This window comes from Gymnodraco acuticeps, unplaced genomic scaffold (genome assembly GCF_902827175.1).
Source record: "Gymnodraco acuticeps unplaced genomic scaffold, fGymAcu1.1, whole genome shotgun sequence".
Lineage (NCBI taxonomy): Eukaryota > Metazoa > Chordata > Actinopteri > Perciformes > Bathydraconidae > Gymnodraco > Gymnodraco acuticeps.
In genome coordinates, this window is record NW_022991180.1 from 3363677 (window position 1) to 3385528 (window position 21852).

Below are 21852 nucleotides of genomic sequence, written 5' to 3' on the forward strand. Positions count from 1 at the left end.
CACCCATCGCCTCTGAAGCTTTTAACCTCATTAGTATGTGGACTATATGCAAGGTGTAGAGACTGCATATAATGTAATGAATAGAGATGGGTTATGCTTGATGAACAATGCCTTTTTGCTATAAGACCTAAAAGCAACCTCTTACAGAATTTCCGTAAAAGTGCCTCTGTGACACGCAAGCTATAAGGCTGTGTATAAAAACAATTACACAAAAAAACCAGAGCAAACCACATTAGTTTCACAATCATACTTTATTTCCAGAAATAAAACCAGTAGACAGTGAAAACAGTAAGAATGAGGTTTCTCATCTTCAACTGAGGTCAGCAGCTTTATGTTTGTAAGCGTTGACAACGGTCTATGATCCGGATCAATACACAACATTAACATTCAAAGAAGTACCTCACCACAGGGATTTCACCTGTGGCCTCTCTTTCATGGCACAGCACCATATTCTGCTCTGATGTTTGACATTTTCCGTAAACCAGCTGGAGGTTATTAGTCTAACATGCAAGCAGTTTGGATGGAAACAACATTTTAAAGAAACATAGTAAACGGTGACATTTGGCCACTTACAGAAGGTTAGCTGAAACACCCTTGTTAGATTTTTGGTTCAACCTTTATGGCCGTCTCACATGGCTACTTAGAAAATAGAATACCTTTGCAAACAGACACACACTGGGAAAAGGAAAATAATATTAGAAATCAAAATGTACTTCAGAACCAAGTATCTTTAAATCCAGTTCAATGTTCATTCAGCATTAACAACCAATGTCATTTAAAGTGCTTAAGATTAGAACTTTTAAAAAGCTTTATTAGCTTTTTTACATTTGCATAAAAGGTTGCAAAAAACAGTGTAGCGCTCCCTTGTTTCAGCTTCAAGACATTATTGCACAGTATACACAAGACAGTGCTTAACGGCTGTAGTAGTTTTATAGTATTATGAATGTGATTAACACAATGACATTGCATATTATGGGGATATAAATAGATATACTACGTGGCAGATTTGAAGCAGTGGACTGTGCTGTGTCTGATGGGAAATGCAATGCAACACAGTCAAATATAAGAGAGTTACTCCAAAAATAAGCAAAGGCATTTTTGCAAGTTTAAGCACTCTACTTTAAAACCGTCAACAGGAGAAGGTAGAAGATGGCCACAAAACAACAGCTCCTCATTATGGTTTTACACATGCATTAACTCATTATTTGTGGCATCTTGAAAGCAGCGGACACTAGCTGTAGACCCAGAACAACAGATTGACACCTTATAAAGTTTATAGGGTCATTTTGTTAGCAAACAATAGCTTGTAATATTTACTCATTCACTAATTTGGAGTCATGTTTGTGTCCAAGTGTGTTTTTTTATTTTCTTCTTTGCAAATTGTTTTGCTAGCTGCAGCTCGATTGTTTCAGAAACCGGCTCGAGATACACTTTTTGTTATATTCCATGGGATGCTCTTAACATCCCGATAGCAATGAATATCTCAAGTGCTTTGACAAAAAAATCCATTAAAAAATGTCATCTGTGGAAGCCGTAATACTGTAAAAAGCACGACCAATCATTTTAGCCGGCCCGGCTAAACGGATTGGATTGCCGCCCTGTCTGTCAGCCTTCCATCTCGTGCACGCACAAATGTATCTCGTGCCCTCATTGGGCGTGCCGTAATTGGGCGTGCATTGCGCGTTCATGTGTGTTGGAGGAGGTGCTCTGTAAGGAAGTCTGAAGGAAGGGGCGGATTCTTTTCGGCTGTGTACTTTCAAATGTTAGTGCACTTGAGCCGGTTTCTGAAATGTACCTACCCCACCTTTAATCTTTCTCTCCGTCGTATGGTTTTGGCCAGGTAGGATACAGTAGGTTTTTCAGAGCTTTTTTTCACTGGAAACAGCTGCCTGCTCCATCTGGAAATGACCTTGATGGATATTGAAAGAGGCTAAAATCATCTTTCAAGCCGAGGGGACCTAGAGATTTACAGTAGGGGCTAATTATCTGTGGGTTTGTAAACGCAGCTTCTTATACACACACATCTGATCTGTTCTCGAAACACAAGTACAGATTATAGCAGGTGCAAATATGCCCCTGTGTTTTGTTCTTGCAGTAATGGATAATGTGAGTTTGGTGCTCATTAAGAAGTAATACTATAGAACAACCTGGGTGCTTTTTCCTGTTGTGCAATGCAGTGTGTGAGTCACAAAACGTGAATCAAGATCCCGCATTAGAATCGATCCAAGTTGCTACAGAGAGCCCAGTTGTGGTTTTGTTATAGCAAAGCTAGCAAGACTGATTGTCTTGAATGCTAAACTGAGCAGGGACATTGATTGGGGGATAGGGAACACAGCACAGGAAGGATGACAGTGCCCCGCTTCCCTGGTATGGGTCTGCCTTTGGCCTGTAGGCAGACACATCTTTCTCTCACACACTCACTAACACCACAAAAACACTGGCAGCCAGAGGTGTTTGGAGACGCACATACACACACAAACAGATGCACAAACATATAGCGGGAAACATTGATTTCCTGTTTGGCATAACTAAGCAGTTAGTGAGCCATTCTCCGGACCACGGAGCCCACACATTAACATGTTAAGTATTCTGTGTCACTCTCCTCTCTTACGCAAATCGTGACGACATTTTATAGACATTCACAAGCAGAAACGCCTGCCAGCTTATCCTGATCATAGCACATTCACTATTTCATCTCATCATCTATTAGTCTTTGCTCTCTCTTCACGCTCCGTCTTCTTGTCTCTCTCTGTGCATCTTTCTCATCCTCTCTATATACGTTCTGTCTCTGTTTTCATTTAAATAAATGGGTTTTTTTCTTGGCTTCCCATTGCAGTGTTGACTGCTTGGCTGGTTTAGCACAGTGTTGAATCTTTCCAACAGGTAAACACGCTTTATCAGCCACATGGATCCACATTTCCAGCCTCTACCCATTTCCAGGGTAATCCAGGGAGTGCCACCTTTTTCTTGGCTGCAGTGGCAGATGGATCAATGTGTACTTGGCGAGCTCATTTTGTGAAAACTACCAAAACAACACCAACAACACTTTTAATTATTTACTATAGAATTCAAAGTGTGTGCATGTAGGCCCATTTGGTTGGCTACCAGGAAGTGTGAACTGAGTTTTGTGTCTCTTTGAGTTTTATCAGAGTTCTTGTGCGTCAATGTATCTTGTGTGTCCGGATGTGTATGCGTGTTATATGTCTGTGTGTCACTCTCTCTCTCTTCCTGTCTCACTCCGTCTATGTAGGGTGCATTATTGGACGCAGTAGACCGGACAGTGCCAGAGGCGTACACCAAGCGGTCACGCGGCGTGACAGAGAAGAGAGCTGAGTTGCTGTCAGAAGGCCTTTTTAACACACTGCTGCTCTCCGTTCGGGAACATTTTCGAGAGCGTTTGACTGCAAAAAGGGCTCCGCAAAGGAGAGATAAACACAATTCTCCAAAGCTCCAACAGAAACACCACTAAAGCCCCAAAGGCTCCCTACCTGAAAATAACACACTAATACCTTTGATGTTCCCAAAGAGATGTGCAAGAGAGCGAGAGGAGGAGAGGGAGGAGGGGGGGAGGAGGGAGACACACACACTCATACTCACACATACACAACCTCACATTCAGTATACACACCAGGCAGCAGCTTCACACATCGAATGAGTTCCTGTAAGCTGATCTTTACATGTGTGGGTCATTAAGAATGAAGCAAGCATTACACAAATGCAAAAAAAGGTTGAATTGACCCTTTTCTCACATTACTGGAAATGTTGCGTGTTCTTTTTTATTTTTTTATTAGGACAAGGATTCAAAGACTCATATAATAAATTAATTTTGTTACATGCTTTTCTCCTCACTCAGGTCACACATAATGTTTCCTGGTACTCTTCACTGTTTTCCATCTCTAGAGTAGCCCTAAAATAACTGCTTCACACTGTTCAGTACTGTGTGTGTTCGCCTACGTCGTACCTGAGCACACTTAAGTGCGAGTGCTTTTGTACGCCGCTCTCTCAACTAAATGATGAAACCATCATCTCCACCACCAGCATGGTACTGTTTTCTATAAGCCTATATTCCCGTCTGAGATGCATTCATTGTACACAGAGGGTGTGAATTGCAACTGAAATAAAAACATGTATGCACTTCACCTCTACGTCTGTCATTTCTCACCTCCATACATACACTGGCACATTTACAAAAACACATTTTCTTTCTGGGAGTGACAGCTCCAGAGCACTTTGACAAATTTGTTTTTCAAACCAGCCCCCATGCCACTTCTGCTTTTATGTTATCCTTCTTTTTACCACTCTATATGTTTGCCTCCATCTGCCTCTGGGTCTTCTATTACACTGAAAAGGTCACATTTGTCACCTCCATGTTTGAAACCAAATGCACTTGTGTGTCAAAGGGCACAGCTACGAACTTAAACTTTGAAACTTCATAACAGCCAGCGGGTATAAAAAACGAAAGCTGTCCCCTCTGAATGGTAACACTATCATTCATTCATATGCATGCGCAATGCTTGTTAAATGGACGTTTCTTCTTTCATCAATCCCCCTGAACCTGAAAACTGTCACATACCACTATGGAAGATAATATCCTGCTCATACTTTATTTAAATCAGTTAATCATGTGGGAGTTGTAGATGTGAATGCCGCAGTCACAAAACCAATGTCAGTGACACAGGCAGTCCCTGATTGGTCCATGTGGGTTAATGAGCTCAGTGTATGTCCTGGTGACATCCAAAAGGAAAAACACTGACACTGTTATAATGTCTATAGGGGGTGAATATCAATGTCAGAGTGAATCCTGTTTTAAGTTCTGACGGGTGAGATTAGGCTCCTCAGGGAATCTTTGGCTTGGGGAGGCCTGAGCGACTCAAAGGGATCAGGATCCTGGCAGACCGAGGGTCTCTGAGTGTCCCCTGATTGGGCTCCTCCAGGCTGGAGTGGGAGCCCCGCGGATCACTGAAAGGCTCCGATGCTCTGCGAGGCTGAAGCAGTGAAGTGCGACATAGACTTAGAGACTGAACCTGGGGTCCAGCGTTAAAGCAGGGAAGGCCTCTAGACGGAGGGGGCAGCTGCTTGGTCCGGTTAGCCAGGGGTCCTAAAGAGCAGCCTGGCTTCAGAGAGGCGAAGCTACCAGCGCCCCCTGGCTTGAGTGCGGGAAGAGACACGCGCTTGTGAAGGCGAGGGGGCTGCAGCATGCGAGGGCTAGAGGAACCAGCAGATTTAGGAGTGACAGAGCTCTGCGAAATCACAGCGGGTGCCCCACCTCCACGCTGGGCTGCAGACTGAGCTTCTGATGCTGCACTGTCTCTGGCAGCGAATCCCTGTGGAGCTGCAGGACGTAGGTGGGTGCGGAGGAGACGAGGCAGCCCGTCGGGGTCTGCCGGCTCAGACACATCTGCCATGGGGTCATCAGGAGGACAACAAGCATCATTGTGCGTTCCTTCTTCCTCTGATCTACTCCTTGTGAAGTCACTGTGGCCCTCGGTGGGGGGAGTTTTTACTTGTCTTCCCTGGTGGAGGTGCTCGTTGAGGCAGGGGTTGAAAGGCTGAAGTATTTGAGGCTGTAGAAAGAGAAAAGATCACATTTAAATGTTTAGAAGATGGGTATAAAATAGCCAAGGAACAGTCAGGGTATTAAGAGGTACAACTGGTTTGTTTTGATCATATTCCACAAGGGGCAGGATTTGAAAAAAATTCACAGTTTTTAGTGAACCCTGTAGACTCCCAGCTTTTAAATATTCTGCTGCTTCAAAATTCATTCTGAATCAAAGAGCACATCAAAAAATCTGCCTTTTTATGATGTGTTTACTCTTTAAAATCATATCCTGTATCTACTGCCAGTGACTCAACTACTACACTGCCAACGGGAGAGGCAAAGTCACAGAGGAAGCCCTGATTCAGCAGATAAAAACAAGCTGAGGAGAATAACCTTGCCATGCGAAAGCCCGGGATCGACTGAAGTCTTTGACTCGTTCTGTGATCGCTGCCGCAGAGGGACTCCAAAATATAAGAGCTATGATGCCTGCTGCCTGTGTTAGAATGTGCTGAGTCGTTAACCACATGAAATGTAGACCAACCGTGGTGTTGTCCTCCACCAGGGGACACACAGGGAATGAACACAAAATCATAAACACCTGAACAATATAATGCCATTCTTAAACAGAACAATTACCGTCTCAGTGAAGCTTATTATGTTCAGTAGTTGTTGTGCTAGACAGCTGCTAATTATCCAGCACGACAAAACAACAAACTAGGGCTTCAAAAGAGTTGAGTGAAACCTCTCTGCTAAGTCATAATGAGTTTCTGTCAGAGTATTTGTTTCAACAGCACAAAATGTATTGGATTGGTTTCAATTGCACGTGTTACATTTAAGATTTAAGATATCACCAACACTGTAAGCCTGAATGATGTATAGGAATATAAAATAGCTTTAACCTTGGTCACAACAACTTTTCTGCATTACATTTCCAGATAAGCAGCGGCATAGAAGGCCAACGGTGCTAATTAGTCCAACCAACAGCAAGAGCAGAGATGCTCAAATCAGAAAAACTAAATCAATATTGATGTGAATATCTTAAAATGTATAAGAGTACATTTTCTGAATTGTTTATGACCTCAACATCTATACAAATCTGTTATACTATTTATTATGCTAGTTTGAGACAGGCTACTTTAAGGCGTACCGACGGCACTTCTGCCAGCTTTTTACTGGACTGGCCTTTTTCCATCAATATCCTTTGAGCAGAACATAAAGTATCCAAATCCACCTGGAACCATCTAAAGCTACATGAAAGCCTGAACTCACTTTTAGCAGAAACATACCCTCTGTGAGTTGAAAGTATAAAGATATCTGAGGGTGTGAATATATAGCTGTGCAGGTCAAGCTACTCCGCTCGTTTCTACCATCAGTCATTCATATTGTATGTGGGAGTGAATGTCCGAGGCCACAGCTCCATCTCCTGGTCCCCTGCCACAATGCCTCCGCTGGCCTTTTGCAAAACCCTTGTCCACTTCTCAGCGTCTGTTTGTTTTTCAAGCAATGCAATACTGATATTTGTTTTTTAAAGTCTGTCATTTAAAACGCTCCTATATAAAGAATGTTTATGTTGCTTTTCACAACAACTCTGATTAGTCTGTCACTCAAATCATGGCCATGTTATCAAGATGTTTCTATCTATATGTTATTTTCCTTTCAGACACAGTTCAAATCTTAACTGCTGAACGCCATAGTTCAGAAACAATATACAAACATTTCAACATTTCACTGATTACAGGTGATAAGAAAGTAAATCAGAACAAATCATCATTATAGATAGGACTTGTACTATGTTTCAGTTTATATAATGTTGTTCCTGGGAAGAATACTGACTGAAATGACCATTGTCATATTGTAAGGCTATAGGGAAATAATGACATTTATTTTTTTAGCTTTGCATTGGGTGCATATATTTATAGCTGGCGCATCTGGAGGAAGCCTCTGACAGTGAAGGCATCATGCAGGATCTATAGGCTTACAGTCGGTAATCATTGGCATCTACAGCTGTCTGCTACAGATACTAATAATTAGCAGCAATCCTTTTTGAGCGCTTCCTTGCACTGCAATGAAGTTAATATCTCAGCCCACTAAACAAGAAAGATGTCAATGTGAATCTTTGACTTTACCATCTCATCTCCAGCCTCTTTCACTGTGAAAAATGGCCGTGTAGGGTAAATTATGTAAATGATCCCTGTTATGTCTATGGTAAGACAATGAGATTGCAGCACATAAGATAAGAGTGACAATATGGAGGCGATCCATTTAAAAGAAAGATTAGACTTTGCATAAGCATTCATATCCGTGGTCGTGAACATTCTGGTTTGATTTTTGATATACTTTATTAATCCCTCGTGGGGAAATTGTTTCTCTGCATTCCCATCCTACTGTTAGGAGCAGTGGGCTGCCATTTTGAACAGCGCCCGGGGAGCAGTGTAGGGAACGGTGCCTTGCTCAGGGACACCTCGGTAGCACTTGGTCTTGCCGGGACTTGAACTGGTGACCTTCCAGTTGCCAAGCCAAGTCCCTATCGACTTCGCCACCACCACCCCAATGGATTGGATTGTGTTCAAGTTTAAGAAGTAGAAATAGTATGAGCGCATAGGGTGTATAATCACTATGATTTGTCTTGAGCTTGCTGTGCTTAACTGCTTTGATAGGGGAGTAAGTATAAAGGAAATTGCTAAGCAGTGATGTGCATTTACGTGCCAACACACAGGATATTCTTAAATGGTATCGCTTTCAAACCAGACCTGGAAACCTAGAATGAATAAAGCAACTGGTCAATTGATCAAATACAGCAAAAAAATCCACACAAAGAAAGACTTACCCATGCATGCATTTCGTTTTGTTTATACGTATTTGATAGAAGGCAAAAAGGAAAAAGACACCAAAAACCAGGTAAATTCAAAGTGAAACATTTGACACAAAACAAAGAATCACAGCGGATTTCATTAAGAAGAGCAAACCAAAGTATAGATACACAGGCTCAAAAAGTTAAAAACAACGGAAAATCCAACCCAAAGCATGCAGACGCAGATTTAGAAGAAACATGCTTCAGTCGTGCATCATGACGCCAAACCACAGCCCAGCGTGCAGGAGGCGGGGGGGCAACCAGTCAACTGCATGTTAAAGAAACGTTACTGTACCACGCCACGTCAGTGAAGTACTGCACTAGGTGCTCCACTCCTTGTCACAGGCATTCATTGTGGGGAGGCAAAGGTATAAAGAGAGAGAACATGGGATGAGATGAGATACAGAGAAGAAAGGGTTGAAGGATAGGGAGAGAGAAAACAGCAGACACTTAATGGGGTTAAAACATTTAAAATCCAGTATTAACTTCCAGCCCATGCTTGCAAGGAAAGGTCACACATTAGATCAACAAACAAACCAATGTAATGCAACAATTACTGCTTCCTCCACTCAGCACAACCAGTGAAGAGAACAGACCATTTTAATTTTCTATTCTGGAGACATTTGTCAGCAGCAAAAACTCTTTGTTTGTTTGTTCACAGCCATAGCTCTCAGTGGGAGGTCGAGCAGCAGTCAAATCTGTTGTTTATCATCTTAAATCTATTAAACCCACTATATTCTACTATGTTTTCGTCATTCCTCCCACTGTTTTTCTCCTACAGTACAGACTGTTTGGTTTCATTACTGTAGAAAACCATATCAAAACAGTCTTCAAATACAAGAGAACTCGAGACAAACACCTGAGACATATTAAGTGAAAATTCACCTGTGCTACATTTTTAACATCTTCCCTCTTGATACAAAGCTGAGCCCCAAGGGGATAAATAGAAAGAAGACAGCGTGGGTTCTTGTCTTTGCTTCTTTCTTTACTTTTTCGCTCTTTGCTCACTCACATGTGTATTTTCCTCTCGTCTATTTATCATTCTCTACTTGCTACCTCATCAGCACACGCTTAACACAAAAGATTTGTTGTCTGTGTTCATTGATGTGACAGTGCTGTCATTGTTTCAACTGTCCTGTCATGCTCAATAAAGTTAAAGTATTTTTGTTGATAGAAAAATGTTGCAAGTTGTTTACAACCTAAGCAATAATGGAGTTAGGGTCTTGTGTACAATTTCTTAAAGAACAGAAGATAGATCCTCTGTTCCAGCAAATTAAATTGGATTTTGTACTTTTGCAAAACAGTTGCAGGGGTCAAAGCGAGATTTATAAATGCAAGTTTCTGCATTTTAGTCAGCAAGTTTCTGACTGAACACAGCTAATTAAGGCGAACTGAAGCTATAAATGGGCAGCACAGAGAAAAGGACACAAGCAAATTAATTGTTATGGGACAAGAAGTCAGACGGCGTTTAGTAAAACAAACAAGGAAAAACATTTTGTACGTTGCTAATCGTGTACCATATTAATCCTGAAGTAGACGTACAGCACGAATTGTCCTGTAATTGAACTGTGAGAAAAAAGGGTTCGACTAACAGCAACAACCATATTTTCACACCGGTGGATAGGTTGTTTTATGAAAAGATGAAGAAGAGGCTGCAAAGGATGTTAGTGACTCACTCTGCTGTCTGCGCTGGGGCATGCTGGTACGGTTCAAGCCCTGGTGCTGTGCGTGCCACGGGGACAGCAATGGGGGGGGCAGCACACCCTACGCAGAGAAAAACACAAAGGACAAGAGGCATAACGTACCAGAACACACACACACACACACACACACACACACACACACACACACACACACACACCACACACACACACACACACACACACACACACACACACACACACACAACACACACACACACACACACACACACACACACACACACACACACACACACACACACACACACACACACACACACACACACACACACACACACACACACACACACACACACACACACACACACACACACACACACAGTGTAGTAGAGACTCACACCGTGTTAGGGTTAAATCAATGCTATTGCTATAGTATAGACTTTCTGTTCTTTAAATAAAAAACTCATAGTATTAGTGTTAAAAAGGGTTAGCGTTAACATCAAGTCTCCCTCTTTCATTCTCCCTTAGGTAGCTTTTTTTGTTGAAAAAATACATTCACTGTCTGGCGGTGTGATAAATATTCTACTTGGACTTGTTTCAACTATTCATCGAAGCTATATACATATAGATGATGTTTACACTGAGTGAAATATTCATCCCATGATCCTTGCATATCATTCTGTATGCATTTCCCTGCAATTCAAGACAATGGATGTTTTTATTTGGTGCTTATGAAGACACTTTCTCAACTAGAATTGAAAATAAAGTCATTTGGGAGCAACGTGACTTTAACCCACACATTTTATATAAATGGACGATCGTTTTGGTTCATAAATATAAGAATAATCTCTAAACTGTGAAACTCCACATTATTAAGATTTAGTTTATAGGGAATTGTTGAGTTGGACACACACATGAAGCAAAACACTGCTTTTTACACTAATTGCCAATATGATTTGTATTTATGCTATTAATCATTCAAAAAAGTTAATTTTGTTCACACATTTATTCAGTAATATACTCATTATCATATAAAACCTTTGCTACCTTGAGACTTTCAGTTGTCTTTATGTTGTTTTGTCCTTGGCCACCTTGAGAACCATTTTCCCCCTTCATCTGTATAATTGCTTTTACATATACAGTAAATCCATTACCAGCCATCCCTCTTGCCAAGCCTGCAATTCATTGTAGAAAAGCACTCCATTATAGGTTGTTTTAAAAAACAAGATGACACTGTAAAGTACAACTTTTCAATTAATCACCTTGAAAGTCGACAGGATCACTGTGAATTTTATGTACGTCTACTAAATATGCTGAAGACGTTTTTAAGAGTCTCTTTAGTGCATCAGTTTTTGGTTACACAAAAAGATGATTTGCTAGGATTGAAACTGATACTCAGAGCAAAACCTCAGCTGAAGTCTCCAAAACTAAACACATGTTCTGCTTTGCACCAAATGTGCAATTCTGCAAGGTGAGTTTCTGTAACCCACACACTGACAAAGTCACTTGTGTGCCACTTCAATATGCTGCCATCCAAAATGCCTAACCCATGGACTAAGTGGCCTAACACCCAATTGCTTGAGTTTCGACTCATCAATCAGGATGCATACAACATAAAAAAACACCTGCTTACAACATGTTGGAATCGAACACAACAGTGTGAAGCTTCAGGGGGAAAAAAGTGGTTTTAACAAAGGTCCCTTTGTCCGTAATGTTTGGACTACGTTCCTCTTTCCTCTCAAATCACAACTGAACATCTGTGAAGTTTCACGACTAAATCGGGCATTGTAGCAATGCTAAGGTCGTCACAAAATCTGCCCAAAGAAATAAAAGCACAAAGACATGTCCTTCTTGCCCAGACAATCTGCAAACTTCATTTTTATCTCTACTTCATTTCTATAAAGTTTTGGTTGCAACACTATCATAGTCCCAAAATCTCTCCCAAGACAAACACACACAACTGTAGTTAGTTACACAAAGTGGCAAATCCATAGGTATTTATCACTAGGACAAATACAGCATCTACCGGAGGCACAGTGTGAATGTGTATCATTTTGACATTTTGTTTTAATAAATAATATATTTCAGCCCACTTTCTTAACACAATTGATGTCCATATGTTCTATTGTCAGTCATTCTGTTTTCCAAACATTTAGTTTGACCCACATCTACACTTCAAATCAGTACCTGAAATAACACAAGCCCTTTTATTGATTCCACATCTTCAGGTGAAGCAATTCAAAGACCGTGGCCCCCGTCGGGAGAGGCAAAGTGAAGGAGAGACAGACCGACTATAACCTTATAAAGCACTACTTCTTTTCTCAATTGTGGAAAGGGCCGGAACCAAAATAAGGCACTTGTATAGAAAAGAGAGGCAGTGAATCTGTCAGAGGGAAGAAGGAACAAAAAGAGAGGGACAGAGGACTAGAATGGGAAGCTATAATGGCAACTTCCCAGCAATTCCGGTATAAGCTTTTTCAGAGCACTCCTGGTGCGTCTGCTATAGAGGGGGGTAACAAGTCCCCCGGATTTGTTCTCGATATCCATGTTCTACCTTGAAATCCAACAACTGCTTCGGCAGGAGGTCTGTGCAGAAGTCTCCTGCCGAGGCTTTATTTGCAGGCAGGAAAACCTCAGGCTATGAAAACAAGAAAGGGTTGTTGGAGGACTCTTGAACAATTCTGACAGTGTCTGGCAGCATTATTAGAACTCTGCAGCAGCTGCAAGGCCTGTCAATTTTTACAGTTTTCCATTGCTGTAAAGACTCTTCAATGAAGGGCTGACAGACAAGGGCAGAGAGACAGACATTGAAAGTTTTTCATATTCCATCAAGTTAATCAAAACTTATTTCATATCTCCCCTACCAGTACAGAGTTAGATGCCTAGTGGCTCTTGCCAGTGAACCTCAGCCATGGCCAAATGCCCTTTCTTGCGATGTTAACGAAATATAATAATAATGCATGGACCCACGATTCAGATCCACTCAAATATTTAATGGGTTATTCCTTGGTCAATGCTACACCGTTCCACTAAAAAGGGGCCATTAGTCATCCTGTTGGCAGACTGACAAACAGACATACAGACATAACCAAAACATAACCTCCTTGGCGAGGTTGAATACAGAAGTTTTAATTTTTTTAATGTAATTCTCCTCAGCACAATAATACCATATAACTTATAAGTAATGGGTGTAAAGCTATGTTCACTGGAGGCTTATCTCATAGTGATCTTTTAAGCTACGTTGCCAGTGCAGATTCCCAAAAGCAGATGGAAAAACTTGGCAAAGTAGGACAAGAATTCTCAACTAAAGTAAAAGAATGTTCTTTGTGACTCAACAACCTTTTCATCAAATAACAGCCGTATTTAGAAGAAGCCATGATGCTAATCCCCTAATCCACTACACAGAGTTCCTCCTGGTTCGCTAACCCCAGGTCTGGCTATAACGTCTCACTTCACAGACTTTGGCAATTAAATCCTCACCTGTCCAACGTGACTCTGCTGTGCCTCGCGCATTAATAAGCGTGCATGTGTAAGTGAGTGTGTGTTCATTTGTGGTGGTGTGTCTGTGGTGCAAGGGGCAGATGTGGGTGGAGAGGTAATGTCAGGATCTGAGAGGGAAAAACTTGTTATTTCAGCCAGCAGCTTAGCGCTGATTAGTGAACCCTGTTCAATCCTCCCGCCTCTCCCTCACCTCCCCCCCTCACTCTGTGTGACAGCAAATGGATCTAATTACAGCAAAGAAGTAGAGAGCTAACGTCAGACAAGGAATGACAGAAGACGAAAATACAAGGATGGAAAGAAATCAATGAAGCAAGACAAGAGGGAAAAGAAAAACATAACAGAGTGAGAGCAGGAGCGATACAAAGACATGAAGGGTGGTGTGAGAGGGGATGAAGAGGTGAAGAAGAGGATGTTTAAAAGGCACAGAGGGAGTAGGAAGGTAGCTGTAATTATCTTCTATGTCTGCCAGTGATGAAACACTGCCTATTGTGTTGCCATTGTTTCACTGTTGCTGTTCATCTGGTGTTTGTTTATCTGGGTTATTAACAAGGTCGGTTCAGTCTGCTGAACTCATTGTTAAGTCACAGTGAATGTGTCTCGCACTAGAGTACTAGAGATACAAGTGGCCACACACACACACACACACACACACACACACACACACACACACACACACACACACACACACACACACACACACACACACACACACACACACACACACACACACACACACACACACACACACACACACACACACACACACACACACACACACACACAATCAGTGTCTCTCAGAAAAAAAAACCACACAAATACAAGGCTGCTACATTTCTATTGTGCTACAACCGAAGTTCCCAAAAATAATACCGCTCAAGTTCATTGTTTTCTCGAAAAGCAGAGGAGGCGCAGAAACGTTTATCCTGCTGTGATTGCTCTGGGGAGCTATTCAAAATGTTAGTTTTTTACAGGTGACATTTAACTAGTTTCTAATGTCACACTAGATACAAGCGTCTTTCTGTTACGTGTGTCCGCTTCTTCTCTGCCTCTTGTACATTGACAGACATAATACTCGTGCCATATTGTGAGACTTTTTTTTCTCCTGAGCCTGCTTTTGAACTCAAACTTGGATTGCAAGCAAATTTAAATGAGAAGCTGCGGGAGCTGGTGCCCAAAGCGGTTGGTTAGGATGTGTTGCCAAAGCCATCCTACAGACTGAAGAAGTCAGGAAACAAGTTCATCTCAAACAGTGACATTGGTTAAAGCAGCCTACAGAGCTAAAGCCGACAATGTCCGAGAAATAAATATATCGACTGCTTGAAGATGCCGCATGAATACTGTAGACTGAAAAATAAATGTCCTCAAACAGCCATGTCAAAAGGGTGAAGACCAAAAGCTGTTATACTCTTAATCTGAGCTCTAAGCAAAGACAGATTTCTCCTAAATCCATGTTTCACTCACCTCCAGACCTCCGAGAACCAGGGTGCAGAGTGAGCCACTGATAAGGCAACAGAAAGCTATAAAAAGATTACAGCTGCTGTCCTTTGACATCAACAATATTCTAGGCTGATCTCTTCAGCTTAGCACTCAAAAAATACTATCTGAGGCAGGGGCGGACTGGGACTACAAATCAGCCCGGGACTCTCGACCGGCCCACTTCGACAGGGGGGGGGGGGGGGTAGACAATTTACTAGCGGTAGACATTAAGGGTAAATAATGTCTACCTCCGGGCCGGTGGACTTGTATTATCACTGGCCCCACCATTGTAACCACTGGCCCGGAGCATTCGTCCAAAAAAAATCGACTAATAATGAAGAAAATTAACACATTTGTAGCTATAGTAATTTATGCACTACATTACTACTTGTACTACAACATTTTAATCATCAGTTCTTCCCCATTTTCCTCAATTGTTCATATTTGGTTTATTAAAATAATGATATTGTGGTCATTGTTAAAAAATGTCTGCTATTATGAGTAGCCTATTATTATTTGTATAATGCAGTTTCTGCCTTCCTGTCATTAGGAGTTAGAAATGTAATGGCTATGTAATTGATTTGATTAGAACCTTCATTATCCTAAACTGCTGGGACATTTCGCCAATACCTTTATATTGTCTACTCTTCACTTACTTGTCAGCATAGGTCGGCATTGATGTACAGAGCCGACAGAAGACCTTATATTGGCATCATATTGAGAGGTGCAGTGACGCGTCCTAAAACCAGGAAGTAAGCTGCTGGTTCCCTCGACAAGGGTTTTGGAAAATAGCTGGAAATAAGGTCTGTGGAAAATAAACCTGTTTGATAAATGCACGTTTTGTTCAGCCGGATAATATCCACATGTCTACCCTACTTTTATAATTTTCGAATCATAAATCTAATCGATAGATTATAAAAGGGTTTTAGGACGCGTCACTGCAGCCAACTCCATCGATCAAGCTGGCTGAAACTTTCTCTCCCTCTTCTTCTCATACTCCCTGTCACTCTCCTTTAACTCCTCCGGTGACTTTCTTTTATTTGAAGATTGTTTTTTGCCCGGCGCTTGGCCGGTTACCGCTGGTATTAAAAACATTTGGCGAATGGTTAGGTGGCGCGATAGTCTGTAGTGAAGGAGCAGCAAACAGCTGTTTGCTTTTCACCCAACAACGACAACCGACTCACGGAACGCTATGTTGTAGCGTTGATAAGCGAAACAATTTAACTAAATTGCTAGTCGAAATACCAATACCACAGGACCATTTTTTTAAAGCAATATTTTTAGTGGCCGAGCGGGCAAGTGGAAAGTACGTTATGCTGGCCCGGGGTGTCTAAATAGTGCTTCTGGGCCAGCGGGCCATTTCATGTCGAGCTCTGCCGGTTACCGGCCGGCCCACATCGTCCGACCGGCACACTTCAGTACCGGCCCATCGGGATTCGTCCCGAACGTCCCGATGGCCAGTCCGCCCTGATCTGAGGGCAAAAGCTACTCCAGTGCTCGGTTGAGCGGCACTTTAAATGTCAAAGGAGCAGAAAATCAACAGGAAAGGGCATTTCAGAGTTAAGAGAGAAAAAACTATAAATATGACCGTGGATTATGAATGTCTGCTTGTGTGTGTTGGAGGAGAAGAACTGAAAAGTGAAATAAGGAAACAATGAATGTGCAAGAGTTGGAAAATAATACAATATTTGTCTAAAAATGGCAAGGGTTAGAAAGAGAATAGCTCAAGAGACAGACTCCCTAAAAGAAAACTTTGCAAGATTGTATGAAAAACAGGAGAGGTGGAAGTGAAGTTTTGTTTGAGGAAGACTGTGAACCCAGGCTTGCTGAAGGTGCTAAAAATGTCAGTGCGATACCAGAAGCTTTGATACCATCCAAAAGTAAAAAATAACAGAAAAAGAAACAATCCCTTTTGCTACAATATGTGTTTACTCTCTGTTCTCTCTTGTTGTAATCTTGTCAAAAAACCACAACAAAGAACTTGCTGCTAACCTTTACGAGGGATTGTATTCTCTGAAAAATAAAATGCCACTAACATAACTGTGTTTGTGCCCACAGCGCTGCAACACGCATTCTCCACACTGGTGAGGAAAAGTAATGTAGATTAAAGGGAGAGAAAAGAGAGGATGGTGGAAAAGAAAACAAACATGTCAGAAAAACCAGAGTAGAAAGAATATGGGAAAATAATACACTCCATCTGGCTGTGTTTTAGGGTGTTATTATACACCAGGCGCTACAGGTCACAGGTAGATATTCCCATCATCGAGATGCATCCCATAGAGCACAGCTAGTCCTTCTTTGATGGTTACCATAGCAACTGTTAAACCATAATATGCTCTTGTGGTACAGTAAGCAGGGACATACAGTATTTTGGTTAGTGAGCTTGTTTTTATGTATTTACTCTGTACATAATAAAATATACATAATACACTCGAGGTCTCATTTCTACAATTAAACAGATAAGACTGAAAATCTCTTTGGTGTAATGTTTTGTAGTACATTATTTACTCAACGTAATGTCCTTAAAATTCTTATTTCTGCCTTTTCTAGTGTGTGTGTGTGTGTGTGTGTGTGTGTGTGTGTGTGTGTGTGTGTGTGTGTGTGTGTGTGTGTGTGTGTGTGTGTGTGTGTGTGTGTGTGTGTGATGAGAGCAGGTCAATTAGGGGAGTGTTTACTAGGCACCCTGCCTGTGGCACTCCTGCTATTGAATCAATAGTTGGCTGCCACACAGCATGCTATAGTGGCATGATACTGAACACATTGAACACATATCTAATCCGCCCATCTTCCACCTAACTATCTTTGTCTAAATTCCTACTTCCTTTAATCTGTCTTTTTTCTTTCCATCCTTTAACTCTTCATCCTCAGTAATTGAATTAAACACCAGCTTCACAACTCCGTGTTTAGAGTGAGATCTGGGTGAAACGAGTGTGTGATAGGGTCACAAGCACATTGACATCGTAATAAACTGTATTCCATAGAGGGGACATGGTGTACTCGTTTTCAGACATGGCTGGCCTGAGAGGCAGTAGATAAACTGGTTGAGTGACTCAAGCGCAGTGAGACATGTACAGTCACCAGAGTATCCCAAAGTGCTCATATGAAATGGTATAAAGATGTTTGTTGAAACACACGCATTTCATTCTTGACCAGTTTCAGATATCAGCAATATTTCACAGTTGTGAGCACTTCAGAAGTGCTGTCATGCGTGCAGTGGCTGTTTGGACTCACAGCGTGGCTCGGTGGTCTCCAGTAGGTCTGCGTGGCTTTGTCATAGTGATGCTGCGTCCGTCTGTCCATCTGTCTGTCTCCCTGTCGTAGTGAAGAGGGCGCCCTCTGGTGGTGACACTGACATCTGACCGACCGCCCCTGTGCAGGCTGAGGGAGTAAGAATAATTTAATGAATGAAAGAAAGCTTATTAACCAATGTCTGGAAGCTGTATTTATTGACTTATTTTAACCTGGGCCAGATGTTCTATTTCTACATTAATGCTGGCACTAAGCAAGTCACTATGCAGGGCAAATCATGTACAATCAGTGCAATTAGCACCACCTCAATTAAACTTTTAGACAATAAGCACAATAGAAATTGACTTGGATGCTTGAATATAATTTAAAAAGAAAGAAATATAATTCATTTCTTGGATTTAGTATTTGGCATTTGGCATCAATAGTTAATGTATAACCTTTTCCGGAATGATACTGTGGCGAGCAGTGGTGTAGTGGGGATCTTTTTACTGGGTGGACGCTATTTTAATTAGGTCATCCCAAACAAGGCCACAAGTGCCCAAAACGGGCAGACAGGTCTACAGAAACTACCGGTATGCTTAGTCCTACTTTAGTTAGCTGGTGGTGTCACGCTGGGGTCACGAGCGTGATAACGAATCATAATTTTTTAAGGAAATCGTTTTTTATTTTTTATTATAATTTCTGTGAAATGTATTGTGTTTTCGTCATTATAGAACTGATACACACTTGCAATTGATAACACTGGCAATGATTTTATATTTATTAGACTATTAAAAAAATCATGCTTCAAAAAAGTGGAGGCTCCAAATAAGAGGGGGAACGGCAATCCCCCGCTTCCAACGACCACTACACCACTGGTGGCGAGGGAAACCGCCCACTTAGTTGTGAAATATCAGATATAATAACATGAACAAACAGACAACAGCCAAATAAATAAAGAATGTGCAATATTTTCTTCAAACTATCTTTTGTTTTTCTACAAATAAAACAGATGACATTTCAAAAATGAAGGAATATTTTTGGCCAAGCAATTAATTACAATTTGTGCATCTTCCCTTCTTCACATCGAATGTGGAAAAAGACAGTGAGTCAGAAGGTTATCATACATTTTGTATTATTGCTGACATATGAAAAACAAGCCCTGGTTGTAAGTGGTTACCCTTACATGGTAATTTAAAGATCCTTCCGTAAATGAAACTCACCCTGACATTTACTTTAAGCACATGACAGAACATAACCTCCTTTTTCATCTGTTAAACCACTTTGACTATGTTATCTCAATATAGGCTCTTTATCAGTCTTATGAATTATAAGCACCATCACAGCCTCCACACTCATTAATGTCAGACACAGATCTGAAAATGTCCTTTTCATTTTGCTTGTTGTGAGGGTGCAACAATGTTGTGCTCAGATGAAGAACTTGCAGTGGGTAAGTGATCATTCTAATTGGAGGCATAGTATGCGGCAGGGAGGCTGGAGGACAGACCCTGCTTTGACATTATGGTATTTCTCTATACGACAGGGATTTAAATAATGTCAGCCAGGCATACGGTTGTATGGCTAACAAGCGATTCTGGTCAAGACACTAATGAATGTTGGAGTGGAGATGGAGTCAGCTTAAAGCGAACAGAATGGAGGATATTGAAACGCAGTCTTAAGCGTGCGAGGAGACACACTGGAGTGCATAAGGGAGCAGAGAAATTAACTCCAACCTGCATTAAAGGGTACAACAGTATGTCTTCACAGACCACTAGAGAGCTGAATGGTGGATCCGTTCATCTATCAAGCCTTTTAAACTGTGTGTTTTCCTCAATCCCTCAAAGTGCCACAAAGCACAAGGTGATGATGTCTGTACAAACGCTATTTCTTCTCCTTTTTATATCTTTATAAAATCTGGTATTGATGTAAAAAAAAAAGATTGAAGGCTGAGCCCAGACATTTCAAGACTGAAGAGAAATGGTGTCAGGGTGATGAAATACCAGACTAGAAGCTACATGCTTGCAGGCCATTACAGCCCTGTGTGAACGTGCTCCAGGAACACACACCTCTATGTACTGTACCACTACACGGAAGATGAACCTAAATTGATTTTCGGTGTATGAGCTTTGATCATTTACTTGTCAGTGATGAGCGTCACCTTAGCGTCTACATATGTCATGTAGAGTGTCTTTCAAAGAGTATACTTTGAACATGTATAAAAGCTGCATCTTAACATAAAGAGGGTGCTGATACAGTATGCTCCCTTCACTAGAGCTCCATAATAACAATCATATATATATATGTATATATTTGCACCCTTATACGTCCAATATTGTCATTTCTTTTTTATTTGGCAAGCCAATGGTCTAAGGAGTCAGGGTTGCATTTGCAGAATCTCTCTGCGATAATCTTGTCTGTTTCTAATCTCGCTAATGACCTGTTTTTAAAAACTGTAGTACTTTCAAACATAAATACAACAGAAACCCATCAGCAGAAATAACTCACAAACTGTAACAAGATCAAAAACTGTCAACCGTCTATACTATCAGTGATGATTCCAGACAAGATAATATCTGCACGCCTTACAGATAGCTCCCAGCAAATGTAATTGATCAGAGCAACATTCTGATCCAACAGAGATCTTTGTCAGGCATTGTCAAACCTATTTGCTTTTTGCTCGGAGCTATGAGTACAGTGTGCAGATCTTATCAGACTTTTGCCTCCAGTTGGTTTGATGATTCAGCACTTGTAGAAGTGTTATGGATTTACGTGCCCTACGCTGTGTTTAATGTCTGTCATAGTGCAAAATAAAAGACAGGACGACAATGTATTACTCAAATTAATGTAATCATTTCTCCATCTGACATAGAATACATTTCCCTTTTCAGGCTTTCCACTTGTATCAGTCCTGAACACAACAACTCACCATTGGTTCCCGCTGATGTTGTAACTGTTGGCACTGCAATGTGAGCTGAGCGATGGTCTTGTCTCGGCTCCTCAGCTCCTCTCTGAGCACCTGCACTTCCTTGATCAGCTCCTCCAACTGGAAAAACACATACAGTATACTGTGAAGAAAACTGGAGACAAATAAAGAATATCCAAACAACCACTGCTATACACCTAAAGTAAAGAGTGTTACCTGTGATGCAGTTGTATTGTCTTCAATATCTTCAGGAACATCTGCTGGAGAGTCAGTATCCTCAAGCTGGAAACAAACAAACACGCACAACAGCGCACACACACACACACACACACACACACACACACACACACACACACACACACACACACACACACACACACACACACACACACACACACACACACACACACACACACACACACACACCACACACACACACACACACACACACACACACACACACACACACACACACACACACACACACACACACACACACACACCACACACACACACACACACACACACACACACACCACACACACACACACACACACACACACACACACACACACACACACACACACACACACCACACACACACACACACACACACACACACACACACACACACACACACACACACACACACACACACACACACACACACACA

At 41.5% G+C, this 21852-nt stretch overlaps 1 protein-coding gene across 5 annotated transcripts in view; it reads right to left on the bottom strand.

Moving 5' to 3' along the window:
- Positions 1-232: 232 nt before the first annotated feature.
- Positions 233-21852, bottom strand: part of ccser2a (coiled-coil serine-rich protein 2a) — a 55406-nt gene continuing 33786 nt past the window's right edge. For 3 of the 5 annotated variants that reach the window (XM_034237880.1, XM_034237881.1, XM_034237882.1), the window contains 4 exons: positions 21396-21461; positions 21183-21299; positions 18260-18406; positions 233-5564 (listed from right to left, as the gene is read on the bottom strand). In XM_034237880.1, the coding sequence (XP_034093771.1) occupies positions 4836-5564; positions 18260-18406; positions 21183-21299; positions 21396-21461 (1059 nt within the window). In that variant the 3' untranslated portion in view covers positions 233-4835. Of the gene's footprint in view, positions 5565-8685; positions 8726-10066; positions 10155-18259; positions 18407-21182; positions 21300-21395; positions 21462-21852 lie in introns of all 5 variants that reach the window. The other 2 variants (XM_034237883.1, XM_034237884.1) reach the window with 2 other exon arrangements.